Source organism: Melozone crissalis, unplaced genomic scaffold (assembly GCF_028551555.1).
Source record: "Melozone crissalis strain CALT ecotype California unplaced genomic scaffold, PUWL_Pcris_2 ptg000081l_1, whole genome shotgun sequence".
Taxonomy (NCBI): domain Eukaryota; kingdom Metazoa; phylum Chordata; class Aves; order Passeriformes; family Passerellidae; genus Melozone; species Melozone crissalis.
In genome coordinates this window covers 7,287,767-7,312,500 of record NW_026535858.1, presented here as the reverse complement: position 1 = coordinate 7,312,500, position 24,734 = coordinate 7,287,767, and the positions used below count along the sequence as shown (strand labels likewise).

General features: G+C 47.4%; 1 protein-coding gene across 1 annotated transcript in view; it reads right to left on the bottom strand.

Annotated features, from left to right (window-relative positions):
• EHD3 (EH domain containing 3) overlaps positions 1-17,711 on the bottom strand; it is a 28,805-nt gene extending 11,094 nt beyond the window's left edge. The window contains exons 1-3 of the mRNA XM_054290200.1: positions 17,209-17,711; positions 10,428-10,604; positions 5,638-5,735 (exon numbers count right to left, since the gene is read on the bottom strand). Of these exons, the coding sequence (XP_054146175.1) occupies positions 5,638-5,735; positions 10,428-10,604; positions 17,209-17,435 (502 nt within the window). The 5' untranslated portion in view covers positions 17,436-17,711. The remainder of the gene's footprint in view (positions 1-5,637; positions 5,736-10,427; positions 10,605-17,208) is intronic.
• Positions 17,712-24,734: the final 7,023 nt, after the last annotated feature.

Genomic DNA, 24,734 nt, shown 5'->3' with positions numbered 1-24,734 from the left:
GCAGAGCAGTGTGCCTGTAAGAGCTGAGCATTTCAGTGGAACAGCATGTGTTCAGTGAGACTGTGATAAAATCAGGCAGGTTGGCAGAGCAGCTGTAATGGAGGTGAACTGGAAAGTCAGAACCAAGCAGTGCACTTTCACCCTCCCAGGCAGAGTAAAATACAGAATATAAGCAAACATCACCAGTGGGGAGTATTATAGCAAATATTTGAAATGCCTCCCTTTTGGAGGCTTTCAGGGTGGATGCCTTTAGTTTGTATCATGCTGTTGCTAGCACACGTGACAAAACTCCTCAGAAAAAATATTTTTTTGTTGCCATTGTACCCTAAACAGCATTGCATGAAGTGGGAGAACATCAATTCCCTTGGTGTTTGCCTTTCCCTTCCAAGCATGGCTGTTTGAGACACAGCCAGGCTGAGAGCTCTGCACTGCCCAAGAAAAATTGGCATTTTCCTCTTGCTGTCAGGCTGGTGAGTGATTAAGTGTCCCTGGTGCTGAAGCTGCTGGCCATTTGGGAATTTTGCTTTCCCAGGAGAAGGGTGAGGCTGGTGGCTGGGGTTTTATCCCTTGGTTATGAAGCCAGCAGGATGGAATTGAGTGGAAGTCTGGGAAAATACTGGAATAGTGCATACTGGAAAGCAAGCCAATGAGGAGTGACACTGCCAGTCCTCACCTCCTGCCTAGGAGCTTGTGGCCACTGCTAACCCAGGAAAGGGAGAAGGCAGCACACAGAGAGTGAGCATGAAGTGATCAGGATATATCCAGGAAGTGCTACCCCAAAAGAGGGACCAAACTCAGCTTGGCCAAGGTGTCACTGAGCTTGGCAGACATCAGCTCAGCTCAGGGCAGATGTGGGCTGAGACAGATGGGCAGCAGAGCGTGCAGGGCTCAGCCCCCAGGGATGGCACCGCCACTGAAGCACACGAGTTCTTGTTGCCAGGTGCTCCATTAGCAGGGCAGACTCACAGGGTGATGAATTATGAGGAAGTCCTCACTCCTGTCCTGGCTCTGCATGACCTGATCTGTGGTCCTCCCCTCTGTCCTCATTTATTTCAGTCATCCCCTCCTCATTTTCCCTCCCAGCAGGCTGGCCTGAGCTCATTATGTGACACCAGAACACTGCTTTGCAAGTGGATGGCATTTGGATCATTATCAAACTGTCAAAGCAGACAAGACTGTGCTGCTTTGGCCCAAACACCTCCCCCATGGGCATCTCTGCAGCCTCATGCTCCCCTAGAAACAAATAAAAAGAACAGAGCAAGGGGCAAGGCAATGCAATCATTAGTTCTTTAAATGTGGGCACAGATTCATGCCTCAGACTGTAAAAAAAAGATCAGAAGAGAAATGGCTGCCTTCCAGGCAAGGATGATACAGAAGCAGTGAAGGGCAGGATGCTTGGGGCCAGGACACCCTGGAAATGCTAGCCCATAATGCCTGTAAGTGACACCTGTGCATCCCAGGGAGTCTGGCTACCACACCTGAGACACTGTGGGTGCCCACCACACCACAAAGCAGTGCATGAGTCAGGAGCTCAAATCAGTGCAGCAGCTCCTGGGCTATACATTTTATGAGGGTCTGAGAGCAGCAGCAGCTGTGTCAGTGCTGGGGATGTCAGTGCATGTCAGAGGGATGTGCACTTCAGCTCTGACAAACTCATCACCCTCAGTTGCTGATAGGCCTAAACCTGCAGCTCTGTTACTGGGGAACTCCCTGGGCTCTCTGTGGGGGAAGGGGCTCTTTATGGCCATGCAGTCCTGGGGGAGAGCCAGGGCAGGGCTTTGTTTGCTGGGATTATGCAGAGTTCCTTGCAGCAAAGCTTGGTGGCCATTTGCAAAGCCCTGCTGCTGGCACCAACACCAGCACCCTGTGCTCATGTACATGTACACTGGCTCATCTGTCACCTTTAACAGGCAGTGAATTTAATTCAGGGTTGAGTTCAGACAGGTGAAATGCTTCCAAACCTGGACTTGGCCCCTGAATCAATCCTTTAAACCCTGCTCCCTTGCTCCTGCTCTTTGAAACATGGATGCAGTGACAGGAACAGCTACTGCTTTGAAATTCAGGGCTATAAGGTGGCTCTCATGGATTGCTAAACTCTGACAGCCTGGTATTCTGCTAAGCTGACACTGTATGGATTAACTAATGCTCCTGACGTCTAATGGGGAGGGAGATGGACTTGTCATGTTCCCACTGAGAGGAATTTCCTATTTTTAGAAATGCTGCTGGTTCTCATGGGATGGGCAGGCTGAGAAAGCCTGTCACATCTTTACTTTCCCCCTCAAATTTATGACAAAATGCTGCTTCACTATCTGCTCTCCTCCCTGACACTGCACCCCAGGTACCCCAGTCTAGGGTCTCAGAACCTACAGTGGGGGTAAGAACAGCATTCCTGTTCCAAGCAGTCAGGAAACTTCAAAGTCTCTTGGAAAACCTCTGTGAGACTCCCTCAGGTATTGCTTCATTCCCAAGTGAAATCTGAGCATGCTGGGAAGGTATAGAAGGAGCAGAAGAATTTTGTTGTGTCAGTGTTTTTAGCCCTGTCTTGTTTTCTGCCTAGCCCATGTTACTGCTCTGTCTGCCTCCAAAACCAGCTTGCTCATGAGGTCAGCTTGGCTTGTAAGCTTGGTGGCAAAGGTGTCAGCCTCACCACTTTTTCCTATTCCTCTTCCATGGGAGCTGGGAGGTGGCTCCTCCCTTTCAAACACCTTGAGATAAACTCAAGCCAATGTCTGGCAGCAGCCCTTCCTATTCACAGGCACCTCTGCGCTCTTTTGGCTCTTCCTGCTCCCTGGAGACAGGAATTGCTGGAGTTTCCCAGCCTCAACAAAGCCATATTGACCTAAACCAGGTGAAGATCTTGTCCTGTATCTATTGCAAGGTTATCTGACCTGGCCCACATGAGCACTTCCATCTGTCCCAGATGTAGATGGTGACAAAGCAAAGTCCCTCCTACACTGTACTTTTAACTGTTGTGATTAGATCAGTGACAGCCCCCTGAGATACAGCAGAGCAAATTCCTGGGCTGGCAGGATGGTCAGGAGATGGCTGATCCATCTGGGGTTGCTTCCTGGCTGAAGGGCTGAATGACCACACACCAGTCACAGGGCCAATGTGCCAATTTTCTGCCCTAAGTGCACTGAATTGCACTGGGGGCAGAGAAGCTGGCCAGGAAGAACCTGCTCCACATGCTGGGACAGGCCTCCAGTTCTGCAAACATGTGCAGCATGCAGAAATGTGCAGAACTGGGACTCCCCTTTAGCCTCCTCAGCTCTTTGCAAATGTTTGCAGAGGCATTACCGCCTTGGGTTAAAGTACACCAGTGACTTTTGTAACACTGCACAGCTGTGTTACAAGCATGTTCTGCCACTGCTGCCATTTATTACAGTAGCTGCAAAGTACAGAATTGTTTAGGTTAGGAAAGATCTTTAGGGTCATTGAATCCAGCTGTAAACCCAGCACTGGCCTCAACCCATAGATCTGTCCCATGCATTCAGATCCATCTACAGATTCCTGTTCCTACCTCCAGCACACCAACACTGCAGTCAGAATGGTGGCATCTTCACACTGGCTGAGGGTGCTCTCACTCCTCTTAATTTAATATCTTAATATTGATTAAGATATTAAACATGACTGGCCCCAGTGTGAGCCCTGGACAACACCACCTGTGACCGGCTCCCAGCTGGATTTAACTCTTTTCATTTATTAAAGTTTAGGCAGGCAATATCCTCAGCCTTCCCCCATCCAGGAATTTGGTCACCTTGTCACATCAGGTTGCTCAAGCAGGACCTGTCTTTGATAAGCTTGTGTTGCCTGGCCTGATCCATGAGGATGATCAGTTCCATGAGCTTTGCCAGCCCCAAGGTCACACTGACAGGATCCAGAATGGGACACCAAGACCCACTGGAAAGCTGACAGGGAAATTTTTGCAGAAGGAGCAGCAAGTAGTGCCAGTGTATTCTGCAGGAGGGTATTTTTAGTTCTGTAAACAGCTGAAAAGTAGGAAAATCTTGCAATACATGTTGGCATTTGAACTAATGAGGAGATTTGGAAAAGGGGCTTGAAATGGGTCCTTTTTGACTCACTTATACCTTCTTTTTAGTCCTTTTCTTCATAACAAAAATACTTCCTCCTAAGCAAGTTTCTTTCACTGTGATAGTTCCACAGGAGAATTGGTTGCTTTCAGTGGCATTTTTTGACTGGAAAATGTCTACACCACATAATACAATTTTTTAAATACTTTCTGCTGAGGGGAGGAGTGCTTGCACAGCATATTTTTCAACTTTCTCATGAAGGCTGGCACACCTTGGAATTTCTGATCCCCTAGCAATGCAGAGGCCCACGCTAAAACAGATTCATGTGAGGGGATTTTTGTGAACTGTAGCTGTGTTTTATTGACACTTGTTTGCTAGTTAAGGGTTCCTGTGGTGGAAAATCCCAGCAAAACAAACAAGACCTGGCTCTGTGCAAGGTGGCTGCTCGATTAAAAGAAAAAAGGAAGCTTCCAAGAAAAATTTCAATGCAAAAGTGTAATAGAACTTGGAAAGTCATGAGTCATCTGAAATCTTATGGGGCAGAACATGGAAATATGGGAAAGGCTTTCACACTTTGGGGTGGAGCCTGTGCTGCTGAAACTCAGCTGTTAATGGACAGTGTGCATGAGAACTGAGCTCAAACCTGAATGCTGAGATTACTGCTCTTGGCTTTCTTCCAGTGAAATGGTGCACAGCTCCCAGCTTTATCTAAGGAACCTTCCAGAAATGCAAGCTAGGCCACCATCACCTCACAGAGACAGAAGGTGAGCACAGAGGTTTGAAGTATAAAGATGTTGCTGTGGGTGAGTCTGAGTGATCTCAGAAGTTCACTAAGAGAGTCTGTACTACTCATCAGCTCCAGCTACAAGGGTCTGTGCTGACAGGACATAGGGGAATGGCTTTAAACTGGAAAAGGTAGGCTTTTATTGGATATTGAGGAGAAATTCTTCACTGTGAGGGTGCTGAGGCACTGGCACAGCTTGTCCCAAGAAGCTGTGGATGCCCCATCCCTGGAAGGGTTCAAGGCCAGGTTGGACAAGGCTTTGAGCAACCTGGTCTAGTGGAAGATGCACCTATCTATGGCAGGGGTTGGAACTAGAGGATCTTTAATGTCCCTTCAAACCCAAATTACTCTAGGATTTTATGATTTAGTGTCCACAGGCTTTCCAGATTCCCTGCTGCAATGCAGAACTTGAGTACCAATGGTTCTTTAAACCCAATCCAGTCTTGCACTAGGATTTAGGGAGCTTGGCCAGTGGAAGAAACCAGGGAGATTACAATGGGGGCCTTGGCTATGGATCATCAGTAAGGCACTGAGAGCAACTGGTTCTGCAAAGCAGAGAGGCATCACTTGACTCTGACAGAAATCTCTCCTGTGGGTAATACTGGACTGTGACACTGCTGAGCTTGTCAGCAGCCTGCCCTGAAAACATCCAAATTCTCTGCAGGAGATTAACCAGGTCCCTTTGGTCTCCATGTGCAAAGAAATGCTGTAGCTCTGAGAGGCTCCCACCATTGCTTTTATCCTAGTTTGAAGTGAAAATTATATACAGTTCCTTTGGTTTTCATTACTGTCATTTAGAAGAGAACTGAACTTGGGACTTACCTCTGCTAATTCTCTGCTTTTCTCCAGAAAGGATTCCTGGAGTATCAATGACACTGATGCTCTCTAATACAGGGTTAGGTAGCTGGGCACAGACAAACCTGTGTAGAAAATAAATGTGTTTAAAAACATTAAAAATGCAAAACACAGTCATGATGTGCTGCACATCACAGGCAGCATGGGACAAGTCAAACTCTGATCTCTCAAGTCTTCAGCTGGAGCTTGGAGCTACTGTTACTTAAAGAAATGAGAAAGAAACTAGAACTAAACACTTTTCTCTGTTTTGCTGCCTCTGGAACATGGGTCTCAGTCATGACCTATGACAGGTTGTTTTATATAGGCCCCCAAGTTGTGAATTATGAAAATATTTGGGTTTTGGTTTATGTGCTGTTTAGATTTTAACAAGAAATGGTATTTGTTTTTCTTTGGTTGAGCATTCCCCTGAAGACTTCTGAACTCCAGTGAACTGAAATAACTTGCTTTAAAAAAAATCAGCAATTCTGCAGGACTTCTGTTCTCTTTCAAATCTGTCTTAAAAAGACAAAATGTGCTATTATTGCAGCATGGAAAGAGTAAAGCATAGGCAGCATGAGATCTCAAGAGGTTGCTCAGCCTATCCTCTTGCCTCAAGGCAGGATCAGTCAGGTTATTTGTCTAAAGTGTTCTTCAAATCCATAACAATGCAGACTCACCAACATTTGCTGTGAGTCTACTCCATTACTTAATAACCTTTACAGTAAATCCTCTTTTTTTATGTCTAATCTAAATTTCATATGCTATAATGCTCCTCAGTTACAAACACAATTGATGTGGAAAATGACTTATTCTTCCCCTCTTGTCACAATGCACACTACAGCCACCCTGCTCCCCTCAGTCTTTCCTCTACAGAAATCAATTTGGTGGTTATTTATTTCTTTTTCCTGTCTCTTCCAGTTCTCTCTAGCTGCCTTTCTAGCTCATTTCTAAATCCCTGAAGACCCTTGTAGCTTCCTTTGGGTCCTCTCAAGCTGCTCCACATATTTCTTCTCCAGGCAGGATGCCACAAGCTGACATTCTCCAGCCATGGCTCACCCTGCTGGTGCTGAGCACAGAGCATGGATTGCTCCTTATCTCTTAGACTTGACAGTCTGTTTATACATCTCACTGACATGTTTGCTTTTTTAACAGCACTATGACACTGTTAGCTCACATTCACTCTGTAATTCACTGCTCCCCCCTCTGCAGCTCCATTTCTGTGTAATTGCTCTTTAGCTGGTTGTTCCCCATCCCGTGTCTATGCAAATCACTGCCTGAGAAAAGTCACTTGTGCTTTGTGGGCTGCAGCTCCTCTATTTCAGCTGCTAGTAACAGCAAAGGACACTAAAAGCCTATCTGCTTCCTGGTAGCATTTCATGGACAGCCTTTTTGGGATGGCATTCCAGGCAGCTCTGACTGTGTGTGTGTGTGTGTACATATGCATATTAATAAGGTGGTGTGACATCCAGGCACAAAAACCACGGTGCTGTGGGAGGAGGCAGAACCACAGAGGGTGGGGGTTGCTGCAAGGACCACTCAGTGCAGTCATGGCAGATGCAGCCCTGCAGTGCTCTCTCTGATGAGTGTCTGGCTCTGCAGGAGCCCCTGCACCTCTCAATTCCTCCAGGCTATGCCACAATTGTTCCACTTGTCTGACCCCAAGAAGATTCTGATCAGAGTGACTCCTCATGGGTTAAAGAGTGTCTCCTCCCCTAAGCTGTCAGCTATTTCAGACCACATATTACAGCTTCCCACATCTCCAGCTTGGCAGGTGGCAACAGGGAGCATTTCTGAATGTGTAATAACTCATATCAAAGAGGGGGACCGGCTTGATGATCCTGTTGAGTGCCAGGCACAGCAGCAGAGAACAAAAGGCTCAGGAGTTCATGTTATTCCCTTGTCCTGCCAACCCCAGGTTTGCTCTTCATGGTTACAGCCCTGAGTCCTCCTTGTGCTCTAACATTAAATGGGGCAGGGGGATTTTCCACCAGTTTCTCTAGGAAAAGTTCTCCCCAGGAGATTTCAGATATAAGGTCAGAGGCCAGCATGAGTGAGTGCATTCTGGCTCTTTTGGCAGAGTTAAGGCTGCTGCCCTCCTGTTGTCCCAGCAGAACTGCAGGACCTCAGGGAGCTCGACCTAATTCTGTTTGGGGCCATGTGAAGGGAAGAGTGCTGTGCACAAAGCAGTTTCACCACCTCTACAGGCAGAGCAGAGCACAGGGCTGAAGGAACAACATGATATCTACCTCTCCAGCTGTTCACAACACAAAATCAGGACTGACTCCACCTTAGCTTCCCAAAACAGACTTTGGGGATGGGGGAATTCTTGCAACCTAGTCAATGTGATAGGAAAGTAATGGGTGAGATTCCTGAACTTGCTCCAGGCCCTTGGTGCCAAACAAGTCTTCCTGATAACAAGGTGCAACTTCTCATCTCTCTGGAATCTTCCCAGAGGTGGGGGCTGGCCAGCAGAGCTGGAGAAAGGAAAACAAACCCTTCTCTCAATGCCCAGGAACAACCTGGGGCAAGAAGAGCAGACAAGAGACAGGATCTATCCTGCTATCCTCATTTCAGCCCTGGGCAACCCTATGTCCCAGGTATGGGCATCTCCTGGGAATGAAGGGAGGGAGGGAGGATACAGGCTCTGAGCAGCACAATTTGCTTGTCTCCCAGCCAAATCCTGACTGTTCCAGTCTTCCCTTGCTTCCTGGAAAGCAGCAGATCCCAGTTTCTGCTGGGGAGGGAGCCCCAGCTAAGGGTGGATGCTCACTGCTGGAGCAGCAGGCTCTGCACCCCACAGGACACAGGGCTGTGGCTGCCACCTCTCAGCCAAGGCCAGCTTGGCCTGTGTGAGTGCCACTGCCTCGTGCTGCTCTGCTCCTTCCCACTGATGCTCACACTCAAGGGTTACCTTTAACCACCCCTGGGCAAAGCAGGCTTCCCCATGGCCTGCTTATCTCAGCTTAGAGGTGTGGCCCCTGCAGATTAGCTCCCTTCTGCAAATTTCTTGCTCACAGCCTCCTAGCTGAGGTCAGGGCCTAGGCATATGTGCAGCAGCAGTGAGGTATGTGCAAGGCAGAGACAGCTCTGCCTGTCCCTAGCACAGAGGCCAGGCACTTGAGAAGTAACTGTGGGTGGCTTGATCTGGTCCACTGGGTGCACCAGGACTTTCATCTGCTAAATTTCTGCCCCTCTGAGTCAACTCTTGCATGTGTTTCATTTCCTAATTAGCAGGGCATTGGCATCTGCATTTTCAGCATGTGATGCTCACACAGCTGAGCCAGTCCCCCTTAGCATGTCCCCTCTGTCAGTTTAGAAATCATTGCCCCTCTTTTTTCATGTCAGCAAGAGAAAGATGTGATTAGCTGCTGTGGCTGCTCCCTGCATGGCTGGAAGGACTGCACTTAGGCTGCTGCTGTGTCCCTCTGCCCTGCTGCCTGCTCAGACACAGGCTGGACTCCTTCCTCAGGAGGAGGAAGAGTAAAGGAGCATAACAAGAGCACAGCATGATACAGGGAACTGGGTTAATGCATGCAGAGATCCCTTGCTGCATCAGGAGCGAATTGCATTCAGGACACATCCATCAGGCTAGTTCAGAAGTGTTGGCTTTTTTGCCCCCCATGCCTGGCCTAATGTTCCTTCTCTGCAGAGAACTGTCTGCCAGCTGTGGCTGCTCTTGGCTATCAGCTGAGCTGCTCTGAATTATGTCCTCTTTATCCTCAATCTCTGCACTCCAGGCAAGAGGCCTGTTATTGTCTTAGGGGAAATCACTGTTCTGCCCTGATGTAGGGAGTGGGCAGTCACCTAACTGTTGGTCAGGTTCAGATGTTCTGAGCCCTACAAAACAACAAAAACTTCTCAAAGTCTCTCTGGTGCAGGACCATGTTGGTGTATTTGAATGATGCTCCTGTGCAGTGATCAGATACTGCTTCCTGCCACCCTGAGGTTTCCCACACAGCAGTGACTCCAGCCAGGTCCCTCTCCTGCCAGCAAGTTTCTCCCCATGCTTCTCTGCAGGGTTTCCCTGCCTTGCTGCAGCCTACACCAGCACTCCTGTGGTCAGAGCTGTAGGAGATGCTGCAGCCTCTGGACAGTCCTTCTCCGAGCTTGGGAGATTGAACAGGAGCCAGAGCCCAGCCCAGCTTTCCTGGCTGTTTTGCTGAGCAGCTGCCATGTTTCCAGTGTCTCCCAGTGTCAAGGGAAGGCGTCGATGATGGGTGTAGTCAGTTTGTTGCCTTCTGCAGCTTGAGCACAGTTTGTGCTCATCTAGGATATGGGTGTGTGCTGCTGGCTTCCTGTGAGGCCTACATCCAAAACCTCCCTATGGCTGGGCTGGGTCTAGGGGATGGAAAGGTTAAATTCCTCATGTCACAGAGCTGCTGTCCAAACACCCTGCTACTCTGTTTTACAGGAAACACATTAGAGTGGCCATCAATTTGCACCTGAGGTTCTATGTGTAAGGCATGGGAATAGAGAGAGCCTGGTTTTGATTACAAATGGAAAAAACTAGAAATACTGAAGTAGGGGAATAAGATATTTACCTCTAGTGTCCTGTAGGATAAGCTTAGGCTGTGATGTCATTTTTTTGTTGTTTGTTCAAGTAAAATGAAGGTTTGTCACACTTGAATTTATCAGCCCTTCAGCAACTGACTTATGTGTATCTGGTAGGACTGGGCTGGCCTTGCAAAAGAAGTGCCTTATCCCTTTACTTTACTTGCTATGCTGCTCATTAGGTCCTGACTTTACTCTGCAGAACAAGAGAGCTCTTGAGTACTGACCTGTTCAAAAAGGCATTGCCAAAGGCGTTGAGTTTCCTGAAGGGTTTTTTGGGATCCACCACCAACGCGTTCCCAGGAACGATTCCTTCCACGTCTCCTTGCATAACTGCTATAAAGGAGTCAGTTGTAGGCTCTGGTCCAATCCTCATCCCTGGGAAATCCTGCTCCAGCAGGTACCTGGAAGTGAAAAAACGGGGTGTGGGCATGAGCCATGAGCTGCTAAGTCCTAAATGAGTTGCACTGAAGATTGCAGAGCAATTATGAAGCTCGAGAGCATGGATCCTTCCGAGACTATTTTTAGCACTGTCACTCAATTGTTTGATAAATGTCTTGGTGGCTTTTCTACTTAGGATCTCAACACTGAAAGCTCATTTAAGGTGGATTAAGAAATTAAGATGATTATAGCTGCTGGGAAGAGATTCTCATCATGTTGCATCATTTTGTGCACTTCAATCCTCAAGCCATTTGGAGCAGACTTAGCAGAGCAAAGTAAAAACCAGCAGTTCACTGCAATCACAGAGTTAATCCTACTGCACACTACTGTTAAACCACCACACTGCTGAAACCCCACTGGCTCTTGGTGCCAATATCAATTACTTGGCTTCAGCAGACTCAAACAACTGATGTGATTAGCCACAATTAGCCCAAAGCAGTTTCTTAAATGCCAACTTCCCCTGCACTTGACTGAAGTCTCAGTCTCTGTGTGCTTCTGAAAAGCAGCCACAGGCCTGCACTACAAACTGCTCAAGCATATTCAGCACCACACCTGGGTGGGGGAGAAAATTCCAAGCTGTATCTAAAGCTAGATAGCCCACTAAGAACAGCATCCCTTATTATTAACTCCTGCAGGTCGTCTGGCAAATTTCAGGGAAAGACTGTCACCCATCACCCATGGGGTTGTAGGGCTTTGAATAGGACCCTGGAGCAGATCCCAACTGAGCCTGCCAAATTCAGGGTGGGACAATGGTGTGTGCACGGGACAGTTCCCTTTGGCTCACCAAGGTGCCAGATGCCATCACTGAGGCCAAGCCTGTGTCTGTGTGTGTAGAAAACCACCTGCTGATGCTGTGCTGAAAACTGAGACCATTATGTGCACGTGGCTTGCAGAAGGGAGCTAGAACTGGTCTAGCCCTCAGTATGGGATGGTGACAGAAGTGACAAGGAATAAGCATTTAATGAATTAAATGGCTCCCAGACTATGGAAGTTAGCATAATAATGTGCTGCCTGTTGCCAGAGGGTAGCTGGCACTCCCTCTCCCATTGCTTTGACCTAATCCTCAGTAGATAGGTAGATTATTTCAGAATTGCTGCGATGTTAAAACTAGATTGTGGGGATGTGGAAAAGGAAATAGGGGAAGGACTGGAAATTTTTTTCATGATTGAGACTGATATGTCTAAACACTAGAATTGGTTCACTCGGGTGAGTCCTAGTGAGGGAAGTCCCTGTGTGAGGGACTATAAGACCATTGGCATGAAGGCTTGTGATAACTTTTTAGGTGTTCCTGCTTTCATTGTCATTTTAACATAGGTAATCATATCCAGTGTTTAAGGAGCAACAAAAAAAAAAAAAATTGTGCAGGCTATTTATTGATACCATGTCAGCAAATGTGTCTTCAGTTCCCAACAGGCAAGGCCAAACCAACTGGATCTAGAGGTAAAACAACCAAATGTATACTCAGGACAAATCACTGGTACTTATCTGGCTTGGTACACACTCATACTGCAGCAAGAATACCTCCACAAATTATATCTATAATTCACTTTGGAGATGACCCCACCTTCTTTACTGGTGTATTATCATGTATTTTCTTGTATCTTTTGTCCAAAGTGATTTCCAAGCCCTAGGCTCACCAGAAGGCCACCAGAAGTGACTCTTCTTAACTGCAGAACTCTGAGATGCAACAGCAGCTGCTGAGCAGCTCTTAAAAAGACCTGAAATAATCCAGGAAGAGAGCATCCCTCTGACCTCCCATCCTAGGGTGGATATATCCTATTTACCCAAACCTTATGAAGGGTTTTCTCAAACTTTGCTGTAAAAGTGGAAAGAAAAGAAAAGCAGACTGCAGGTAGTCCTGGTGTGTGCCACCTCTCTGGCTGGTGATCACAATTCCCTTCCTGGCAGCCACAGCAACTCCTCTCTAGCTTGAAGCACCTGAGAACAAGGAGGGGTTACCCACCAAGGGCTCTGTAGGCTATCATCTTGTTCTTGGTTCAATTCCCTAGGAAGCTCTTTATACTATTTGCTAGGTTAGAAGCCACTTGGTCAGACTTTGGAAACTAAGCTTGTGCCTCCTTGATGGCATTTCACTAGTCCTTGATGGACAGAAACTCACTGAATTCATAGAAATAAAGCTTTGCATTCTCCCCATGCAAATACTAGAGAGAAAACAAACAGGCAGCATTAACAGCTGCCAAATGTAACAGGTGAAGGGCTTTTGAGAAAGGCCCCTTACTCCTGATGGCAGGTTGCAGCCTTGCTGTAACAACCACCTTTTTTCTTTTTAGAGGCTTGAAATGCACGTGGAACATGACAGCTTTTGGGCAGAAGTGAGAATTAGTTGTGGGGGGGGGAGTTGTTTGTTATTTATAGACAAAGCTTCCCAGAAAAACTAACCAGAAGTCCTGTGTGGAATAACAACTCCTCGAGACAGACTGCTTGAAAGAATTTTATCACAGCTCCACTCAGCTAACGTTTCAAAGCATTTCTGTGTTTATTTCTTGAGTAAGATGCAAAAAAACACAAAACAAAAAAATCCCAAGGAAAGCACAAAAGAAGCAGCCACACACCAATGTGACTGACTGATGTGCAACAAGTGGTAGGAAACCAGAGAGATGGGGATTTGTACTGCCCACTATCCCAGCATCTATTTTAAGTGAGGCCCCTCTGGGAGATTTGGGTACATTGTGCAGCAGGGTGTCAGCAGCATAAGAATCTCATTGTGCAGAGGACAAACACAAGGGGTTGTATTGACACTGCCTGACGGGGGGAAGGCACTTGTGCTCAGCACTGACACAGCCTGCCCTGGCTACCAGAGGCAAGACAGAGAACACATGCAGTTGTCACATTTGTGGGGATTTCTGGGAGAGAAGAGCAAACAACAGCTGTGGAAAACACCAACCACCAGCAAGCAATCTCTGCCAGTGCTGCACTGCTTAAGCTGAGCTCTGAACACCTTCAAAGGCCTGGGGGAGTGATTCCCAGCCAGGTTAGGGAAGTTGTGGAGTAGGAGAATAGGTTTTTTATGGCCAATCTGCTTTTTAGAGCAGTGTCTGGAGTCGGTGTGTGGCTGCAAGCACCGTGCTGTTTGCCTGTTCCTGGGAAGGGGCAGGGCAGGAAAGCTGCGTTAGCCCAGCCCAGCTTGGGATCTCCTTTCCCAGGTGGATTTGGGGATGGTGAGCAAGGAGAGGCCGGGCTGGGCAGGCAGGAGCGCCGCAGGATGTGGGGGAAGGGGCTGTGATGAGTCACGCAGGAGCCCTGCAGGATGCCGCGAGTGTGGCAGCAGAGGTGATGCTAAGCGCAACGGGAAGGAGGGCAGAGCAGAGGAAACGGTGACAAAAAACTGCCCCGTGCAGGCACGGATGGAAGGCTCAGGGCTGCACGGGGAGGTCACACCAGAGCTCTGTGTGCAGCCTGTGAGGGGCCAGGAGGTGTAAATCATTAGCTGTAGGAGGAAGGGGGGGGCTACACCAGAACAGCAAGCCATGTTGACAGTCAGTAGGGCTCTAGCAGGCTTGTTTATTTTATTAGCAGGATGGCTGGACTTGAGCCAGGATTATTTTTAGAAATGTCCGAGGAATCTAAGTTAATTAGGAGAGTAATGTTCTGTCCTGTACTCCCACTCTCTTACAGGAAACACAAGAAGCAATAACGTTATAGAGGCAGGCTCCAGTGAGATCCTGCAGTGGCTGTCACACATTCCCAGGTAGAGGTGTTGCCTGGCCCTGACCAGCAGCGACTTTCAGCCCCCAACCCTGTGGAAAAGCATCAGCCAAATGTAAGCTGAGGAGAGTGATGCGAGTGAGCACAAAGAGATGATACAGCAGGAAGCAGGAATGGAAAAGCTGCACTGCAAAGCAATGCAACACCTTTCACACAGCACAGAGAGGCTCAGCTCTGTGTCCCTGCAAGGAGAAGAGGGAACAGCCTGGTTCCACTGGAAACAAGCCATGCTGTGGTCTTGCTTCACTGGCTTTGACCCACACAACTCACCTCCCTCTTCCCTGGCTCAGCCCCTAGGAATGTTTCTCACTGCTGACCTTGACTGCCTTGTTTCTGCCATCAGCTCCTGACAAGAGAGCAGCCTCACTGCAAGATGCTGCAGCTTAGGTGCTTCAGAGCCTTGCATTTCTTCCTTGTTTCACCTCAGATTCCTCAAAACAAGGAAAGGGGTTTGGAAGACAGACATTCCTTAGGTAGGTGACTAAAGGTCTTTTTTTTTTTTGGTTAAGTATCCTGGGATCCAGGTAAAGTGGGGCTGAGTTCATTCTCCATGATTGTTTACTAGCATTAAGTCATCTCCCTAAATTGCATGGCAGTACAGGCAGGATGCAATTTAAGAGTGGAATTGATACATAAGGATAACCCTAATTATCCTGACAAGACTGTGGACAGAATGTCCAGAGGCTGTTTCTTGCTTCACTCTATTGCTAAGCCATAATGGTTGTCAACCCTCCCACTTCCTCCCCCCAGCCCCCTTTAACTCCTCCTTGCTCTCAGCTTTAGCTCCCACTTGCCTTCCCACAATAACTCTGGATGCTAATCTGGGGCTTATCCCAGCTCTCTAATGAGCAGTGCCTGCGAGCTCCTGCTGGAAGCCTGTCACAAGCAACACGAGGTTCCCTGGCCTTTGTCTGGGAGCACACTGGAGTGACAGACTCTCACACTTCTCCTAGAGACCCTGGGGTTCTACCAAAGCTCTCAACTTTCACCTTCTTGGGCACTCTGCCTTTCTGGAAGGCCCATGTGGCACCCCAGTGAAGCAGAAGCTGCCAAAGCTCCTGGTCACTTTTGCTTGACCATCATCCCTGCAGGCTGATCCCAGCCCTGTGCCTGGAGAAAAGGGGGAGAAGAGGACACAAGCATGAGTGAGAAGCAGTTGTCAGAAGCTCAGATCCACTTGCTGGAAGCAAAAAGGTTGTTGCTGCCATCTCACATGAGCAAAGACTCAATCTTCTTGTACCTGGAACGTGCTCTAGGCACCCACAGTTCCTGTAAAAGGAGCTGAGGCTTACAGAAGGACTTCACTGAGCAGAGAGGGGCAAAGGCAGAAGTCTCTGCTAACAGCATGCTGGTGAGACTGCAGGGAAACACTGATGCTGACAACCCAGAGAAAAGAATTAGGAAGGGATGCTTTAGTTAGACAGCATTATCAGGAATTCAGCAGCTCCTCCTGTTCAGGCTCTGAGTGTCTGTAACCCAGAGGACAGAAAAAGCTTTCCAAACAGGTTTGGTATCAAGTCACAGAACAAAGATCTGGGGTGGAACCAGGCATTTGTGCTATCCTCTCTATTTTTCAGAAGAGTAACTCCCTTTGCAAACATGTGCAAAATGCTTCTTTGGGTCTTTTCCACCCTTCACCGTCCACCTGACCTGCCCATATGAGAAAAGCCTTTTAACTCTCAAACTTTGTTTGCCAGGTACGTGCCAAGGTAGCAGAAATGCATTCTGTTCTTGGCTCCTGACCAGGAAATTTAGCAGCAGGAATATTACAGCACATTGAAAAAAAAAAAAACCCTGCATTTCTCAAGGTCACTCCTTTAGAGGTACAGTCAATTTGATTCACCTCTCTCTACTCTCTGCAGTTCCCTTCTTCACCAAGAAATACTGGTAGAACAAAGGGCTGGCTGCCTGTGGCTAGCGTCCAGATTTACACTGGGGTAATTCCACAGATTTCAACACAGAAAAAGGCTGGAATTTAACGCTTAGCTTATGAATCACATAGGAAACACGGACAGCGCAGCTTCAGCTACGATCCCAAGGGAAAGGCTGCTGCGAGTTGAACTAGCAGCATGGCTGAACACAGATCCCTGCAAGCAAGTCCAGCCGGAAAAGTTTAACCCTTTCTCTGCGACAGCTTCACATCAGCGAACTGAAAGAGCTGCTGGCAGCTTCTCTTTCTTTACAGCTCGAAAGGAACTCGCTGCTCCCAGCATCTCGGCCGAGCAGGACACAGTTAAAGCAGGGCTCTGCTTCTGGATCCCTGAGGAGGGGCAGGTCTCTCTGAGCACAGGCACACACACGCTTCTCTCAGTGGGATCCGAGTGCTGCCTGTGGGACAGCGCAGAGAAACACACACAGACACACGCAAGCGTGTACCACCAGCAACGCCTGCAAACCGAAGCACCCCCTTTAAAGCTGCCTCACCCCTCAAAAGCTGCAGCAAATCGAAAAGAATCCTTATCTCAAGGGTCAAGCGGGGCAGTGTGCGTGTGGAATGCCCCGCAGAGGCTTCCCAAAGCCTTTGCACTCTGAGCGGCCAGGAGGGCCCCGGTGACTCACACGCAGCTCCGCACTCCTGCCCTGCCCGCGCCCCTCAGCCCTGCCCCGGGCTACTCTTTGCCACGTCGGTGTTTCATGGGACATCTTACACCACCCTGTGCTCGCCAAGGGATGCTCTGCTTTTGGGTGAAAATGAAAATGAAAAGCTTCAATGGAAAGCTGTTGGGGGGACGCGAAGGGGGTAACAGAAGGGGGATCGAGCCATAGTTCTGCCCCACCCCGGTGCTCGGGCGTCGAGGGTGCGGCATGGCTGGGAGGGGGCAGCGGGCAGCGGGGTTTTACCTGATGAAGGTGGTCTTCCCGGTGGAGTACTGCCCCACGAGCAGCACCATGGGCTTGTTATCGAAGTCGGCATCCTCCAGGGCGGGCGAGTGGAACTCGTGGAACTTGTAGTGTTCTTCCAGCGGCAGCAGCTTGGTCTTGTAAAGCTTCTTCAGGCCGTCGCTGACCGTTTGGAACACCTCCGGGTCCTTCCGCCGACGGTCGTCGGTGCCCAGCCAGCTGAACATCTTGTGGCCTCCCGACGCCAGCTCCGCGACGACCACCGGGGCTGGGCTGGGCTGGCTGCGAGCGCGGGCTAGCCGCGCATCCCCCTCAGGCCGGGCGGGCCTCGCTCCGCTCCGGCGCCCACCAGCAAAGGGCCGTCCGCTCTCACGCCACCTGCGCCGGCGATTTCAGCCAGAAAGCGCTCCCCGCGGGAGGCTGAAGCAGCGGCTCGTCCGCGCAGCCCCGGCCCAGCGGCACCGGCGGGCGCCGCCTCCCTTCACGCCGCCGGCTCCCGGCGTGGGCATGGCGCGGAGGCCCGGCCCTCCCGGAAGGGGGCGGGCGCCGGAAGCTGGCCGTTCCTGGCGGGCGCCGCCCGTTCTTCCCGGCGGGTGAAGCCGCGCCGGGCGCCGCCATGTTGGGCAGCGGGAGGGGCCGGGTCCCGCCGCGCCCCCTGGGGGCCGTTGGAGGGAGTTTCAGCTGGGCCGCCATTTTATTTCCTTTCTCGCCTCGCTGCGAAATAGACATTAAAACATCTACTGAAATAAACCGTGCGAGTGCAAATCTGAGAGGGAGCCGGCTGTTCCTGTGCACTGCCAGCCTCATCTGGATCTCCAACCTATCACAGAACATGTCTCTTGAAAGAGAACCACAGTGGTGGCCCAATCTCCCTGCTCAAGCAGGGTCATCCCAGAGCACATGATTGTCATAAAATGCTTGTGGAATACTCCAGTAAGGGAAACTCTGCAGCCTTTTTGGGCAGTATGTTTTGTGTGTGGTCATCAGCACAATAAAGAAGTTCTTCCTTATACTCAGGTAGAATTTCCTGTGCGTCAGTTTCTGGCCATTGCCTCTTGTCCTATTGCTGGCACCGCTATGAAGAGCCTGGCTCCATCTGCTTGAGATATCTAAACCGGATATCTTGATATCTAAATAGATATCAAGAATATCTTGATATCTAAAGCCCCACTTTAGATATTTACACACGTTCATGAGGTGCTTTTAGTTGTCTCTTGGACTATTCTTTGCCCAGCCCCAATGGCTGGGCTGCTCTGCTGCCCCTCACTTTGAGGGCTCACAGCTCTGACGGTGCTTAGAAAAGTTCTCCATCTAAGTAGGCAAATTGCTTACTGTCCCAAATTCTTTATTCCTCCAGCAGTGAGGGATGACAGGACAGCCACACAGGTTTTCCAGGAGTAGCCTGAGAATCAGAAGTCCTTGGGGCTGGCCATCATCTCCGCTGCCAGGCTCTCCTCATCTCCACTGTGCAGCTGGGATAAAGCAGCATTTTTTTTTTCCTAAAATATCTCCTAAAGGCTTTTTTCACTTTAGTCCATCCCCTGGGTCCGAAGAATGTGGCAAGAGGCAGTTTTTTGGAAGCAGTCCTGCTGTGTGGCAGTTCCTGCCTTTTCCCAGCCATTTCAGCCGGGAGGAGCCCAGATCTTGCATAAGCAGAGGCAGTTCTGCATTAAACCCTTTTTTTTTTAATTATTATTTTTTTCCTACAGGAGGAGGGGACACATGGAGACTGTGTGGTCCTGTGTGCCTGAACAATGCTCCAGGTCCATTTCTATACCTCGTAAGACGCTTTCCTTGTTCTCATTGTGTGATCCTAGGCACTGGTATGCTCACCCAGGAGGTGCAAGCAATGACTCCAGGGATCAGTTTTCTTTTTCTGGAAGAACATAGCAAGCTGACTGTATTTTCTGAAGATCAGACTTTTCTGCTTTCCTGCCAATGCCTAGAGCTGAAAGTGGAACTGATGTTTTGAAAGCTCCTTAAGACAAATTTCCCTCATTTCTTTACTTTTATAAATAGAGGCTTTTGGCTTTAAGAATTTGATGACTCCTTTCCAGTGAAAACTCCTGAAAATGAAAGGCCCCATAGAATTCAACATGTTTTGGCAAGAATTACTCATTTTGTAGGAAAATACTTGCTTTCATCTTCTAGATAGTTCTGCCATTTAAGGGCTGTGCTCCTCTGATGGCGCTCTGGCATTTCTACAGCTATATATGGAGTCTCTTTGGTGCTTGCTTGTGTTATCCTCAGAGCTGAGCAAAGGCCAGGCCAGGAAGCCTTTGATTGTAAATCTCCCCAGGCCACCTTGGTGCCCTTCCTGAATGCAGCAAATGGGGAGAAAAGCAAAATTTCTGTTATGTAGGCTGTGGGAGCTGACTGCCACAGGTAGGGCAGGAGCCCAGTTGTTCCCTATTTACAAGGTGAGGATATTAATCATTAAGCTTTACAAGTCATAAATATGCATATCTGATGCCTAAAAAAAAATTCTTTGCCTTGGCTGAAGAGAGTCCCTTTCCTGTGGATTCATTATCTCTGGGGCAGATCACAACGAAACTTGACAGTCTTTATAGACTTTCTGTAGGTGTCTCACAAGCATTGCACATTTTTGTTTACTTTTCAGTCTGTTTTCTTAGCCATTTGAGACTGACTTCCTCAACAACTATCTTTACTATGAGGTACAGAGCTTGCCAAAAACAAAGGGAAGTAAAATTAGGAAAGGAAATTTACAGTGTAATTAGGTTTTTCTTTCTGCCAGAATCAAACTGAAAGTTTTAATCTGTTTCTATTATTTATTCCTTTTCATTTCTTAAACGGAGGTGTTTTAATGGATGGTTTTCTGTTGGATAGATTAGTCTTAATGGTGCAATCTTTAGTAAATTGGGGTGTTTTTTTAGTAATTTACATTTTTAAAATGTAGAAACTCTCTCTTGACAGCCCTGCACAGAAGCCACTCTACTGCAGTGCTCAGAACATATTGGTGGGAGTCTGCTACAGGTCTCTACTACAGAATTTGTCTTTAAAGATATGATGGATTTCACTTTTAGTTGTGTAATTTCTCAGTCATGTCCCTGCTTTTGGTAACAGGGCTTGCAGTCACTTAGCTGGATGCTTGCCTTGACCAGGAGAGAGGGGATGGCTGGAAAAGCTTCACTTCCACTTTGATGAAAGTCAGTGAGGCTGAAGTAAGTTGTGTAGTATTTGCACACAAAATGAAACCTGGGGCTTTGGGGGGAAAACACAATGTTGTAAAATGGAAACTTGTGAAATGGTGACAAATATATTTGCTTATCTGCAGCCTTAGGTTAGACAGGTTTACTTCCTACAAAAGATCATCTGAGGATGGGGACGTTGAAGTCACAGAATCTGAAAAGATGTGGTGACTCAGACAGTTTCAAGAAGCTCGTGGGAGCAGTGTAGCTCAGTAAAATGAACTTCCTGCCAGCACAGTTACTGCCACTGTTTGTCCATTACCAAGTGTGAAACCTGAGGAGAGTGTCAAAAGTTCAGGTGCTGAGGGGTTCAACAGAGAATAACCAGGGCTGTGGGAAAGGAAAGAAGGGAGAGGAACGCACAGCAGGCCCCTAGAATTAAACCAAATATATTAATTTGATAAATAAGGGAGGGAGAGTTTCCTCTGGTTCAGCTGGATCAAAATTCTCAATTTCTCTGCCTGCTGGTGCCATATTGCCTGTGTGGAAACATAAAACTGTCTCCAGCATAGTCTGTTCCTTTCCTCACTCATTGCTTTGCCTTTGCAGCTCAGAAAACTGCTGCCTTCCTCTCCTGCCCTCACTGCTCCTTCAAATTCCTCTGAAATATTTCTCATTACCTTTCTCCTACCGTTTTTCAGGTCTCTTGCTACACACTCACGAAGACACAGTCCTTTTCTCTACCCTCCCTGTACTGCTTTTAGCCCCTCATTGCCTGAGGTGGAACAAGGTGCTGGTATCCAGAAGTGCCACCAAAAATGGGGAATGTGGGGTTGGATAATGTACATCCAGTGAGTGGGAATCATTCTGGCTTCCAGAGAGCTCCCTCCTTAGATCTGTTTGGCAAAGAAAGCTGCTTGTATTGCACACAGGGGACCTGACTGATGGCATGTCTGTAACAGTGCTGGAAAGAAAAATCCTCTGTGCCCTCAGTCATCCTTGCAGTGCAGAAGCTTGGTCTATAACTCCTGAATGATTTTGTCTGTCTCTGCCATAGGACATACAGCTCCATCAAACTTACATAAATGTTCTTTGTAGAAATTGATATGATTAACTGATTGACAAAGTGTCATGTCCCTGTCTGTTCTGAGAAAATATAGGGACTTTGAGATTATTTCCTCTCTGAACTTTCTCTTACCTGAAAGCAGAAATCCTGTTAAAATGTATTAAGACACAGTTGGACACATCTTCCTGTTCTACTTTGCCAGTGAGTTATGGGGAGACGCGGAGTTTTGTGCTTTGAATAATCGAGTGACAAACTAAACAAGGAAACTGCTGTCCACTGAAGCAATGGGTGAGTCAAAAGGTAGCCTGCATGATGGGCTGACCTGTTCTTTCATGTCTTCCCTGGAATATTTTGCATTGAGATCTCCAGAATTTTCTGTCATTGCTCAATATGTTTTTTTTTCCCCACCTCCTGCTTCTACCACGGTGTTTGATAGGTTGGGACAGGCTCTTGGGGTTATGTATGCAAGGCATATATATACACATGCACATAAATACACACACAGAGATAACAAATATACTGTTTGTGAGCAGCAGGCATCACTGCCAGCTGTCCTTTGCTGTGAGAAGACACCTGGAGAAGGTAGGACATCAAATGCACTTGGGATTTGATGCTGGCATTTAGCAATTATCTCTGGCTAGCACAGAATTAGGATTTTCCAGGGGTTTGAAGGGAGGGTAACCATGTTAAGATGAAGCTGTCCTCTATGATCAGATGGGGGTATTAGTTACACAATGCAGCAGCTGCTGCTGTGCTGTTCTCTGGAGGTGTTGAAGGGAAAGGCAAAAAGTTTGTATCAGCAAACGTGGGAAGGGTGGCTGTGATGTAAAGCAGCTAGATGAGCCACATCAGCTGCCCTGCATGTCACAGCTCCAACTCTTCTGCCTGCCAAGTGGTTGGCAACACAGGCTGGTGTTTTAGCTAACCCAGTTTTTGTGCACCCTTGTTCTCTCACTTTTGCTGTTTAGAGTTGGTTTGGCTCATACTCGATCACTAAGTATTCTGCAGAGATCAGAAATTTCATCTGTCATTAGAGGGAGTTCTGGGTAATCTGAATATCTAATGATTTGGATGCTTATGAATAGGATGTTGTAACCTTAAGTGCTAAAGCATTTTCATATTTCCACTGATTTTGATGTAGCTAGGAAAATTTCCACAGCAAAGGACAGGTATTTATCTCATCCAGAGTCTTGAAAAGTGAATCTTTGGTCAGAGAGGTATTACTTGAAGTTCTGAAAGCCATCCAGGCATTTTTGATACAGGCTTTTTGTTAAGATCAGTGGCAGCAGGTTCACAGCTTGACCTTGAAAATCTCAGCACCAGAAGGTGCTCATCAACTTTTGGGCCAATAATCTAAGCACAGGAAATGCAGGGAAAGGTCATCCACCTGTCTCTATATTCATTCATTTAGTGAGAAAACATAGTTCAGTGCTTCTTTTCAGGATATTTCTGTTTGCTTTAAAAGCTCACAGGAAGAGCAGGAGTCAGCCTTGAGGTTTTTTTCTGAAATACAACATTCTCTTTAATCAAAGACTAGAGGTTGTACCTGCAAGTGATGTTTTTATACTGTTTGTTTAGAGACTAATAAAGATTAACAAAGCCTAATAGACTCACACTATCATTTTGACTAATGACTACTAATTTCTGTAGCTAACATTCTGCTGTATAACATGAATGGTTGTAAAAAACGGCCCTGCCTCATTTGTTCTGCTCACCCTAAAATTTATTATTTTGCAAGCAAACATTTACTACTCTGTTCTACACAATCAGGAGCAGCTCCTCAGCCCAGATTTGCATTGTCTTTGTTAAATCAGAAGGGCTGACCTCTGTCATCCCCAGGTTTAGTCCTCAAATTGCCCACTGTCCAAGTGTTGCCTGAGGTAAATCCTCTCATAGAATAAGAGGCTCTCAGAGAATTAATTCATGGTCCAGTTACTTTTACAAAAAGTGAAGGATTTTCTATGGATTCTTCAGCTTCTCATTTCAAGATTTAGGGATGAGGCATTTAAGATCTTGAGAAAGCTCAGGGGAGATCACAGGATGCTAATGCAGTGAAAGGACTTAGATCAGATGGTAAATATGCCAACTAGGGGAATGTGCAAAGAATAGAGAATCAAATCCATTTAACCTACTGGCTCATGGCTTCCCTCTAAAGCTTTTAACCTCTGTCTGCCACACTTGGCTGCTTTCCCTTAGAAATTTTAATTGCTGGGAGAGACATGCCCACACTCTGCTCCACCTGTGCAGGAGGATTGATCCAGTCTGGCTCAGTACCATTGCTGAGTGCAGTACAGGAATGTACAGCTGTGTCTGGTGCCTGCTCATAAACAGGGCTGTGGCCAGGCAGAAGGTTAAACACAAGGTGGAACACTTGCTGTCTGAGAAGTGACTGTTCATGACGCATATAATGCTCCATTGCATCTTTTGTTTGAAGATTTCCAGGTAGTTTGGAAAAGAGTTTAAAACAACACACAGTCAGGTTCAGGGAGATTTTCAAAACCTACAAATTAACATCATTGTCTCAACACACTCTGTTACAGTCAGGGGTGCTGGTTGAATTTCTTGAAAATATTTATTGATTTAAACCTTCATTTTTGAAAGCATTGGTTTTTTCATACTATCTTTGGGTTTCAAGACCTGTGTATAAATTCAATTCTTTTTCAAATAAATGCTAGAGTGAAGTGAGAACTGGTGAAAAGTTAAAATAGTTTTATCAGGCACTGTGAATACTCTGCACACCCAAAAACCAAGTCTTGAATGTTTGTTCTTCACTGTGGCTCGAAGTGTGACAATTGCTCTCCACTTCTTTTCCTGGGGAGCAGCAGAATGAGAAATTTTTCTTCATACATGTTTTGTCTCCCTCTGTAAAGTGCAGCTGGTCTCCAGGCTGTTTTCCTCCTTTGTTTTTCTCTTAAATCTATCTCTGTCTGTTGCTCGTGTTATTGCAGCCATGAAGGCCAATGGCTGTAAAAAGGGAGGGTTTGGAGGGAGAGACAGCATTTTTCATCTGGACAAAAAGTAAGCAAGTTGTTAGGCACTTAAATTCTTTTTCAGCTCTGAAATGTCTACACTAGAACAGAAAATTGAATTTTCATTTCCAGCGTTATCTTCTGAAGATTTTTCTCTTGGTTGCCCTTGGGGGTCAAGCTTTGTGGATCACTTGTAGAGTGGGTTTATAACAAATGAGGGCTCTGTGTGGTTGAGCAGTACAATGTGTGGTTGTTTGTTTTCTCACAGGGACTGCTGCTGACCTTCAGCTTTGATGGGAGTAACAATCAACTGGTGCCTAACTGAGACCAGCATGCCCGGGT